Genomic DNA, 11,301 nt, shown 5'->3' with positions numbered 1-11,301 from the left:
GATTTGGATCGACCAAAAGAAAATAATGATCTTAATTTCAGCCAAAGATACATTGTTAATTTTGATTTGTGGAATTTCGACAGATGATGTATCGAAGCAAGTGAACGAGAAACAGACTCCGTGGATGAAAACACTATGTCACAGGGAATCCACCAAGTTTCTCCGGATAAGGGTCAAACACTTCCCATATTGAAGAAAATACTTGATCTCGACACTAAAATTCAGGTAAATCTTTAAAATCTACATTGAATTCTGTTTCTTTCTTTTCCTTAAATTTCTGGATTTACTGTTCGCTCGCATTCTGTTAATCTTTCGCAAACTTTATTTTACCGGGGTTTTATTGTTCATGCATTAGGATATGAAGAAGCATCATATAGCACTGTCTGGTGAAGTCCGTGCAGCTTCTCGGTATGCTTCCACTGTCGTCGAAGTGCAGGTGAGTTCTTATTTTATTGTGGGGTCGAGGTCCAGGGTCTCATCTTTCATCCTTGTTCTTTAAATTTCTTTCCACTTTTGTTAATTTCTGGGTCTTATTTTTGTGCAGATTCCTTGTTCTTTAACTTTCTTTCCACTTTTGTTAATTTCTGGGTCTTACTTTTGTGCAGATTCCTTGTTCTTTAAATTTCTTTCCACTTTTATTAATTTCTGGGGCTTCCTTTTGTACGGATGTTTATGATTATATCTTTGAATGCGTTTTTTGTGGTTTTGATACTGTTGCAAATTGTTCAAAGGAGTTTAATTATGACTTGAGAAAAAGCCGGGGATTGTGGGTTGAATTAGATGGGTAGCTTTTAATTTAATTTTATTTTTTTAGCCTAAAGATGTCGTTGTATTTACTTAAATTTAGGGGTTTCGGTTTCTTCTCTTCATGTGAGGTTGGATTCTAGTTATTTGACAATTAGTTGATTTGTTTGGAATTGAGCTCATTCTTTAAAGTTTGGTGGTGCGATCCATCTCTGTTTTGTGCTTTGTATTATGTGTTGTGTTATGTTTGATATGTTTTGTGTTATGTGTTTTGTGTGTTGTACGCATTGTTTTGTGTTTTGTGTGTTTTTATGGTTTTGCGTGTTTGTATTTTTGTGGTTGTGTTGTGTGTTTTGTTGCATGTTTTAATTTGTATGTGCTGTGTGTTTTTTGTTGTATGTGATGTGTGTTTTGTGTTTTGTGTGATTTTGTTGTGTTCTGTAATGTGTTTGTGCCTGTGTGTGTTTTGTGCGTTGTGAGTTTTGGGTTTTGTGTGTTTTATAGTGTGTGTGCGTGTGTGATTTGTGGTTTGTGTGTTTTGTGTTGTGTGTGTTTGTATTGTTTTGTATTGTTGTGTTATGTGTTTTTTGGTTGTGTTAACTGTTTTTGTGCTTGTGTTTTTTTATTTTGTTTTTGTGGTTATGTGGGGTGTTGTGTTTTGTGTTGTGTGTGTGTTTTTTATGTTTTTTATGTTGTGTGTTATGTGTTTGCTGTGTTGTGTGTGTGTGTGTGTGTTTTGTGTTGTGTATGCTTTGTGGTGTGTGTGTTTTGGGTTGTGTGTTTTTGTGGTGTGTTTGGTGTTTTTGTGTTTTGTGTTGTATATGTTTTGTTGTGATTTGGGATATTTGTGTTTTATGTTGTGTGTGTTTGTGTTGTGTTTTGTTTTGTACGTGTTTGTGTTAATTACTGTTGTTGTGTTCGGTGTTTTTGTTGTTGGGTTAATTGTTTTTGTGCTTGTGTGTTTTTTTATTTGTGTTTGTGATTGTGTGGGGTGTTGGTTATTTTTTATTTATATTGTCTTTTGTGTGGCGTGTTGTTTTTGTATTGTGTGTTATGTGTTTGGTGTGTTGTGTGTTTGTGTGAATTGTTATGTTTTTTGTATATGATTTGTGTTGTGTGTGTGTTTTTTGTGTTGTGTATGTTTTGTGTTGTGTTTTGTGGTGTGTGTTTTGGGTTGTGTTTTAGTGGTGTGTGTTTTTGTGTGATTTGTGTTTTGTTTTTTGGGGTGTTATGATTTGGGGGGTGTGTGTTTTATGTTGTGCGTGTTTTGTGTTGTTGTATTCAGTGTTTTTGTGGTTGTGTTAATTGTTTTTGTGCTTGTGTGTTTTTTTATTTGTTTTTGTGGTTGTGTGGGGTGTTGGTTATTTTTTATTTATATTGTCTATTGTGTGGGGTGTTGTGTGCGTTTTGTGTTTTTGTGTTGTGTTTTGTGTGTGTGTGTGTGTGTTTTGGGTTGTGTTATGTGGTGTGTGTTTGGTGTTTTTTGTGTTTTGTTGTGATTTGGGGTGTTTGTGTTGTTGTGTTCGGTGTTTTTGTAGTTGTGTTCGGTGTTTTTGTGGTTGTTCGGGATGTTGGATGCTTTTGATTTATATTGTCTTTTGTGTGAGGTGTTGTGTTTTGTGTTGTGCGTGTGTTTTTTGTGTTGTGTGTATGATTGTTGTTGTGTGTATGTTTTCTGTTTTGTGTTGTATTTTGTGGTGTGTTGGTGTTTCTGTGGTTTGTGTTTTTGTGTGATTTGTGTTGTGTTTGGTGTTTTTTGTGTTTTGAGGTATTTTGATTTGGGGTGTGTGTGTTTTGTGTTGTGCGTGTTTGTGTTTTGTTGTTGTGTTCGGTGTTTTTGTGGTTGTGTTAATTGTTTGTGTTTTTGTGTTTTTTATTTGTTTTTGTGGTTGTGTTAGGTGTTGTTGTTTTGTGTTGTGTGTTTTTTGTGTTTGTGTTGTGTGGTATGTGTTTGGTGTGTTGTTTGTGTGTGTCTTTTTTTTTTTGTGTTGTGTATGTTTTATGGTAGGTGTGTGTTTAGTGTGTTTTTGTGGTGTGTGTTTTGTGTTTTGGGGTGTGTGTTTTATTGTGACTTGGGGTGTGTGTTTTGTGTTGTCCATGTTTGTGTTATGTTTTGTTTTGTGTGTGTTTGTGTTGTTGTGTTCGGTGTTTTTTTAGTTGTGTTAATTGTTTCTATGACTTGTGTGTTTTTTTATTTGTTTTTGTGGTTGTGTTGGGTGTTGATTGTTTTTGATTTATATTGTTTTGTGTGGTGTGTTGTGTTTTTTGTGTGTGTTGTGTATGTTTTGTGTTTTGTGTTGTGTTTTGTGGTGTGTGTGTGTGTGTGTGTGTGTTTTGTGGTGTGTGATCACTGTTTTTGTGTTTTGTCTTGTATGTGTTTTGTTGTGATTTGGGATGTTTGTGTGTTTTCGTGTTGTTGTGTTAAGTGTTTTTGTGGTTATGTTGATTGTTTTTGTTCATGTGACTTTTTTTATTTGTTTTTGTGGTTTTTGGGGTATTGGATGTTTTTTATTTATATTTTCTTTTGTGTGTGGTGTTGTGTGTGTGTTTTTTATGTTTTTGTGTTGTGTTAAGTGTTTGGTGTGTTGTGTGTGTGTGTGTGTTTTTGGTGTTGTGTATGTTTTGTGATTTGGGATGTGTGTGTTTTGTGTTATTGTGTGTGGTGTTTTAGTGGATTTGTTGACTGATTTTGTGCTTTTGTGTTTTCTTATTTGTTTTTGTGGTTGTGGGAGGGGGTGTTGGATATTGTATGTGATTTGTGTTGTGTGTGTGCTTGTGTTGTCTGTTTGTTTTTTGTGTTGTGTATGTTTTGTGTTATGTTTTGTGGTGTGTTTTGGGTTGTGTTTTAGTGGTGTGTGTGCTTTTTTGTGTTGTGTTTTGTGCGTGGTTGTGTTGTTTTGTTTTGTTGTGTTCGATGTTTTTGTGGTTATATTAATTGTTTTTGTGCTTATGTGTTTTTTTTGTATTGTGTAAGTTGTGTGTTTTGTGTGTGTTTTTTTGTGATGTGTTTTATGGTGTGTGTGTGTGTTTGTGTGTTTTGTATTTGGTGTTTTTGTGTTGTGTTTTGGGGTGTGTGTGTTGTGTTTTGTTTTGTGTGTGTTTGGTGTTTTTGTGATTGTGTTAATTGTTTTTATGACTTGTGTATTTTTTATTTGTTTTTGTGGTTGTGTGGGGTGTTGATTGATTTTGATTTATATTATTTTTTGTGTGTTGTTGTGTGTTGTGTTATGTGTGTGTTGTTTGGTGTGTTGTGTATGTTCTGTGTGTTTTGGGTTGTGTTTTTGTGGTGTGTGTTTTTGTGCGTTTTGTGGTGTGTGTTCAGTGTTTTGTGTTTTGTTGTGATTTGGGGTGTTTGTGTTGTTTCGTGTTGTTGTGTTCATTGTTTTTGTGTATGTGAGTTTTTTTATTTGTTTTAGTGGTTTTGTGGGGTGTTCAATGTTTTTGATTTATATTGTCTTTTGTGTGGGGTGTTGTGTTTTTTATGTTTTTGTGTTGTGTTATGTGTTTGGTGTGTCGTGTGTGTGTTTTTTTATTTGTTTTAGTGGTTTTGTGGGATGTTGAGTGTTTTTTATTTATGTGGGGTGTTGTGTTTTGTGTTGTGTATTTTTTATGTTTTTGTGTTGTGTGTTTTTTATGTTTTTGTGTTGTGTGTTTTTTATTTGTTTTAGTGGTTTTGTGGGATGTTGAATGTTTTTTATTTATGTGGTGTGTGTTTGTGTTATGTGGTGTGTTTGATGTTTTTTGTGTTTTTGTGTTGTGATTTGGACGTGTGTTTTTTGTTGTGTTTTGTGTTGTTGTGTTCGGTGTTTTTCTGGGTTTGTTGACTGATTTTGTGCTTTTGTATTTTTTTTTTTGAAGTTGTGTGGGGGTGTTAAATATTGTCTTTTGTGTGGGGTGTTGTGTCTTTTGTATGTGATTTGTGTTGTGTGTGTGTGTGTGTTTGTGTTGTGTTATGTGTGTATGTGTTTTGGGTTTGGTGTGTGTTCTGTTTTGGGGTGTTGTGATTTGGGGTGTGTGTGTTTAGTTGTGTTTTGTGTTGTGCGTGTTTGTGTTGTGTTTTGTTTTGTGCATGTTTGTGTTGTTGTGTTAGGTGTTTTTGTGGTTGTGTTAATTGTTTTAGTGCTTGTGTGTTTTTATTTGTTTTTGTGGTTGTGGGGTGTTGGTTGTTTTTTATTTATATTGTCTTTTGTGTGGGGTGTTGTGTTTTGTGTTGTGTATTTTTTTTTGTGTTTATGTTGTGTGTTATGTGTGTGTGTTTTTTTCGTGTTGTGTATGTTTTGTGTTGTGTGTTTTGCTGTGATTTGAAGTGTGTGTTTTGTTGTATTTTGTGTTGTGCGTGTTTGTATTGTTTTGTTCAGTGTTTTTGTGGTTGTATTGATTGTTTTTGTGCATGTGTGTTTTTTTATTTGTTTTTGTGGTTGTGTGGGGTGTTGAATGTTTTTTATTTATATTGTATTTTTTGTGGGGTGTTGTGTTTTATGTAGTGTGTGTGTTTTTTATGTTTGGTGTGTTTTGTGTGTGTTTTTTGTGGTGTGTGTTTTGGGTTGTGTGTTTTTGTGGTGTGTTTGGTGTTTTTTGTGTTTTGTGTTGTATGTGTTTTGTTGTGATTTGGGGGGTGTGTGTTTTGTTGTGTTTTGTGTTGTGCGTGTTTGTAATATTTTGTGTTGTGTTTGATGTTTTTGTGGTTGTGTTAAGTGTTTTTGTGCTCGTGTGTTTTTTAGTTATTTTTGTGGTTGTCCGGTGTTGGGTGTTTTGGATTTATATTATCTTTTGTGTAGGGCATTGTGTTTTGTGTTGTGTGTTTTTTATATTTTTGTGTTGTGTGTTATGTGTTTGGTATGTTTTTGTGGTTGTGTGAGGATGTTGAATGTTTTTTATTTATATTGTCTTTTGTGTGGGGTGTTGTGTTTTTTGTATATGATTTGTGTTGTGTGTGTATGTGTTTTGTGGTGTGTGTGTGTCTGTGTGTTTTGGGTTATGTGTTTTTGTGGTGTGTGTTTTATATTGAATCGCAGTTTTATACAATAGTTTAATTCAGTTATCAGATTTTGCAATTTTAGCCTTTTCTAAGTTTATTTTACGTTTTAGGTACTTAGATTTTTTGTTGTAACCGGTGTTGGTAGTTTGAACTGTGTTTTAGTCATATTTTGTCGTTAGAAACTTTTTACGATAGTTAGATTGCAATTTCGTAGACCTTGTCAAGCCGAGGTATCTGTTTATGTCCTCCTACGAACAGGTTAGTCTTTATATCTATGCATAATTCGCTCCTTTTTAACATTGTTTGATAAATTGTTTGTCAGTTCTAGTGATTTTTTTCAATGCTTTCTCTCAAATTGTTGTCAATAAATATGCCTTGGTTTTAATATTTTCGTTTTTTTCTTATAGAGGGTGCAACCCTTTGATAAAAGATATCAGTCCCTTCTGTTGCAGCTGAACCGTATGAAATAATTGCATTCAAGGTATTTTCTTACTTTGTTTGTGTGTTTTAACGTTAAATTAAACTACGTATACTTGTACATATTGCCCGTAGATATTCAAACACAGGCCGATTCAAGAGAATCCAAGTCATTTCACTTTAATTGTTTGCCCTTGTAACTAACAGCAGCAGAACTAGGTTGGTAATTTCCTGTCTTCTTTTTTGCTTTCGTTTATTTTGTTACTTAGTGATATTCTTAGTTATTTGTTGTTTTTAGATATTGACTCTTGTCTTAGCTTTGTTTTATAGTCTTAAACTTGTTTAGATATGTTTCCAAGTGCTGTACAGATCTTGCATGGTTACTTCTCTACTTCTTAGTTCTTGATTGTGAATGACTTTTTGAGTTTCTAATTTGAGTTGATAGTTTCTAGTCAGTTTTACAACTTCTTTCAATAGAATTGAATAGCTTTTACATGAAAAGTCAGTTTTGAACCAGTTTTGACAAGATTTTACCTACTGTGAGATTTGAGCTTTACTTTCTTTCATTGTGTGATGCATTCATGTTATTTACATTTTCAGAACTTGTATTGTTTCTCTTCGAACTCTGACAGTTAGAGTCCTATTGATCTTGAGTGCATTTCTAATTTGATTGGTGTGATTAGAAGCTTTCCAAGTTTATGATAATGTGAATTTGCATAATGTGCTGAGAGTTAAACACCTAGACTGAAACACTTGAGTGAAAGAGATGTAAACACTGCCTTGGTGAGGTCAATTCTGGTTTAGATGCTGATTTGGATCGTTTGCTATTTGGTTTTATTGATTTGAGTTGTTTTTCTCTGGGTGGAATGCTTGAAACTTAGATTAGTTATTCTTTTGTCATTTACAGCTTTGAACTAGGAAGGTAGATTGGTTTTTCTATGCAGAACTGTGAGTAGATATTTTAGTCCAGTTTTAGTTAGTTGGTATATTTTTTTTTGTTTTTTAATGCCTAATTTCTTGCTTTTAGGACAAATTTGGTTTATAGAGTAAGCTTTTAATCCAGTTTTGTGTAGAGTTTAACATATTTGATTGCTTATTATTCAATCGTATTTGTATGTAGATAAATATTATTTTCTTCACACAGCGTGGCAACAGTGTATGAAATTGTTCCAGGTGATTAATGATTGTATTGGTTTTGTTCTCTAACTCTTGATGACTAGTTGTACTTAAGATGATATGTTTGGTTTGTAATCTTTGACCTGATGTTTCATTGCCTTTTAAGCTGCTTTGAAGCACTCTGGGACCCCTCCAACTAATCCTTCTGTTGATTATCCGTCTGGTGATTCAGATCATGTTTCTAAGAGAACAAGACCAATGGGAATATCATATGAGGTAAGCTGGTTTGATTTATTGAAACATTGTTATAATCTTAGAACTCATTATTAGTTACATGTATTAACTATTCATGCTGGAAATTGACTAAATTTTGTTTTCTTGATTCAATCTGTTTGTTGGCACGAATGTGGGGGACATTGCTTTGTGGGAACTGGGCTCCAATGAGCGGTTGTTGATAAGGAACTTGAAAGTGTGGGATCTTATTGCTTGTTCAATGCTCTTTCAGGTTGTCCTATCTCACCTTATTTATTGATTACTGAACCCTCAGAATTGTTGAGTTTGCAATTATTGAAAGAAAAACTAATCATAATTAATCCTCTATTGTTGTGCTTGGGTGTTGTGGTGTGTTTTTGTTTTGTATGTTATGTGTTGTGTGTTGTGTTTTTCTTGTGTCTTGTGTGTTGTGCGCTTTATACTTTTCTTGTGAGTTGTGTTTGCTGTACTTTTCTTGTGTGTTGTTTTGTTGTGTTGTATCTTTTGTGTTTTGTGATTTGGATTTTTTGCTTTGTGCTTTTGTTGTGGTTTGTTTTGTGGTGTGTTTTATATTGAATCGCAGTTTTATACAATAGTTTAATTCAGTTATCAGATTTTGCAATTTTAGCCTTTTCTAAGTTTATTTTACGTTTTAGGTACTTAGATTTTTTGTTGTAACCGGTGTTGGTAGTTTGAACTGTGTTTTAGTCATATTTTGTCGTTAGAAACTTTTTACGATAGTTAGATTGCAATTTCGTAGACCTTGCCAAGCCGAGGTATCTGTTTATGTCCTCCTACGAACAGGTTAGTCTTTATATCTATGCATAATTCGCTCCTTTTTAACATTGTTTGATAAATTGTTTGTCAGTTCTAGTGATTTTTTTCAATGCTTTCTCTCAAATTGTTGTCAATAAATATGCCTTTGTTTTAATATTTTCGTTTTTTTTCTTATAGAGGGTGCAACCCTTTGATAAAAGATATCAGTCCCTTCTGTTGCAGCTGAACCGTATGAAATAATTGCATTCAAGGTATTTTCTTACTTTGTTTGTGTGTTTTAACGTTAAATTAAACTACGTATACTTGTGCATATTGCCCGTAGATATTCAAACACAGGCCGATTCAAGAGAATCCAAGTCATTTCACTTTAATTGTTTGCCCTTGTAACTAACAGCAGCAGAACTAGGTTGGTAATTTCCTGTCTTCTTTTTTGCTTTCGTTTATTTTGTTACTTAGTGATATTCTTAGTTATTTGTTGTTTTTAGATATTGACTCTTGTCTTAGCTTTGTTTTATAGTCTTAAACTTGTTTAGATATGTTTCCAAGTGCTGTACAGATCTTGCATGGTTACTTCTCTACTTCTTAGTTCTTGATTGTGAATGACTTTTTGAGTTTCTAATTTGAGTTGATAGTTTCTAGTCAGTTTTACAACTTCTTTCAATAGAATTGAATAGCTTTTACATGAAAAGTCAGTTTTGAACCAGTTTTGACAAGATTTTACCTACTGTGAGATTTGAGCTTTACTTTCTTTCATTGTGTGATGCATTCATGTTATTTACATTTTCAGAACTTGTATTGTTTCTCTTCGAACTCTGACAGTTAGAGTCCTATTGATCTTGAGTGCATTTCTAATTTGATTGGTGTGATTAGAAGCTTTCCAAGTTTATGATAATGTGAATTTGCATAATGTGCTGAGAGTTAAACACCTAGACTGAAACACTTGAGTGAAAGAGATGTAAACACTGCCTTGGTGAGGTCAATTCTGGTTTAGATGCTGATTTGGATCGTTTGCTATTTGGTTTTATTGATTTGAGTTGTTTTTCTCTGGGTGGAATGCTTGAAACTTAGATTAGTTATTCTTTTGTCATTTACAGCTTTGAACTAGGAAGGTAGATTGGTTTTTCTATGCAGAACTGTGAGTAGATATTTTAGTCCAGTTTTAGTTAGTTGGTATATTTTTTTTTGTTTTTTAATGCCTAATTTCTTGCTTTTAGGACAAATTTGGTTTATAGAGTAAACTTTTAATCCAGTTTTGTGTAGAGTTTAACATATTTGATTGCTTATTATTCAATCGTATTTGTATGTAGATAAATATTATTTTCTTCACACAGCGTGGCAACAGTGTATGAAATTGTTCCAGGTGATTAATGATTGTATTGGTTTTGTTCTCTAACTCTTGATGACTAGTTGTACTTAAGATGATATGTTTGGTTTGTAATCTTTGACCTGATGTTTCATTGCCTTTTAAGCTGCTTTGAAGCACTCTGGGACCCCTCCAACTAATCCTTCTGTTGATTATCCGTCTGGTGATTCAGATCATGTTTCTAAGAGAACAAGACCAATGGGAATATCATATGAGGTAAGCTGGTTTGATTTATTGAAACATTGTTATAATCTTAGAACTCATTATTAGTTACATGTATTAACTATTCATGCTGGAAATTGACTAAATTTTGTTTTCTTGATTCAATCTGTTTGTTGGCACGAATGTGGGGGACATTGCTTTGTGGGAACTGGGCTCCAATGAGCGGTTGTTGATAAGGAACTTGAAAGTGTGGGATCTTATTGCTTGTTCAATGCTCTTTCAGGTTGTCCTATCTCACCTTATTTATTGATTACTGAACCCTCAGAATTGTTGAGTTTGCAATTATTGAAAGAAAAACTAATCATAATTAATCCTCTATTGTTGTGCTTGGGTGTTGTGGTGTGTTTTTGTTTTGTATGTTATGTGTTGTGTGTTGTGTTTTTCTTGTGTCTTGTGTGTTGTGCGCTTTATACTTTTCTTGTGAGTTGTGTTTGCTGTACTTTTCTTGTGTGTTGTTTTGTTGTGTTGTATCTTTTGTGTTTTGTGATTTGGATTTTTTGCTTTGTGCTTTTGTTGTGGTTTGCAGGTTTTCACTTGTCTTGCATTTTTCAACCCCTTATTTCACCACTAAATTCATTCCCTTGGGTAATTAATGGATTGATTGATGTGAGTCTCCTATATTCCATAGTTTTTATGAACATATTTGATTTGTACATGCATTGGGATGAATAGTTTCTATTAATGTCACTGCAGGCCATCATATCTTCTGGACGGTTGAGTAGGTTTCTCGCTTGTCCTGAACATAAATTTAAAGATGGAGACACAAATTCCTGTCCATCATCATTCCTAAGTGAACAGCCTGATTGTGTTCAAGGTTTGGGTGTATTTATCCAAGATGCATGTTGTACTTTGTCAAGTAGTGAGGAACAGGCATTAAATATGGTGTTGAATCATGTGACTCTAAGTGTGTCCCAGGGTTCCTTTGTTGCAGTTATTGGAGAGGTCAGATCCTTGTTTGAATTTAATCAAGATGTCTTTAGCAAATAATGTAAAATAATCTTATATGGTAGAGTAATTTCATTGGATATGCTCACCTATCAAACTTGTGAAAAATGGATACTAGAGATCATTAGTTCCATTCACTCAGTCCTCTATATCTGTTAACATCACCAGCATTACTATATTCACAATTCAAATTGATAAATGAACCTACTAATATCTGAAACACAACTTAATTATATCTATAATCAGTTCTCCTACTGTGTCAACTACTATATACAGTGGAGAAGAAGCTCGAGGAAATGGAGATAGAATACATGCGTGCAACGGTGGAAGAAGGTGGTGTTAAGTGGATCAGTTGTTTTTTCATGACCCAGATGGGTTCATGATTGAGATATGCAACTGTGATGTTCTTCCCGTGATTCCCTTAGCAAGTGACATGGTTAGGTCATGCTCTCGAATGAACCTTCAGATGCTTCAGCAGAGACAGATA

General features: G+C 33.8%; 1 protein-coding gene across 1 annotated transcript; it reads left to right on the top strand.

Annotated features, from left to right (window-relative positions):
- Positions 1–428: 428 nt before the first annotated feature.
- LOC114183676 (ABC transporter C family member 13-like) lies at positions 429–10,904 on the top strand. Its single transcript, XM_028070779.1, has 7 exons — positions 429–436; positions 7,422–7,531; positions 7,715–7,760; positions 9,754–9,811; positions 10,040–10,092; positions 10,396–10,475; positions 10,563–10,904. Exons 2-7 carry the CDS (start codon positions 7,514–7,516, stop codon positions 10,854–10,856), a joined length of 549 nt encoding a protein of 182 aa, XP_027926580.1. The 5' UTR covers positions 429–436; positions 7,422–7,513; the 3' UTR covers positions 10,857–10,904.
- Positions 10,905–11,301: the final 397 nt, after the last annotated feature.

Source organism: Vigna unguiculata, chromosome 5 (genome assembly GCF_004118075.2).
Source record: "Vigna unguiculata cultivar IT97K-499-35 chromosome 5, ASM411807v1, whole genome shotgun sequence".
Taxonomy (NCBI): Eukaryota; Viridiplantae; Streptophyta; class Magnoliopsida; order Fabales; family Fabaceae; genus Vigna; species Vigna unguiculata.
Note: the sequence above shows the minus strand (reverse complement) of the source record. Positions and strands in the feature narration are given on the sequence as shown.

Bases quoted from the DNA above. Each gene is read 5' to 3' on its own strand.
- LOC114183676 (XM_028070779.1), top strand. The intron at 7,761-9,753 runs GTTGTCCTATCT...TTGCCTTTTAAG, and splicing joins CTTGTTCAATGCTCTTTCAG to CTGCTTTGAAGCACTCTGGG. The intron at 10,093-10,395 runs GTTGTCCTATCT...TGTGGTTTGCAG, and splicing joins CTTGTTCAATGCTCTTTCAG to GTTTTCACTTGTCTTGCATT.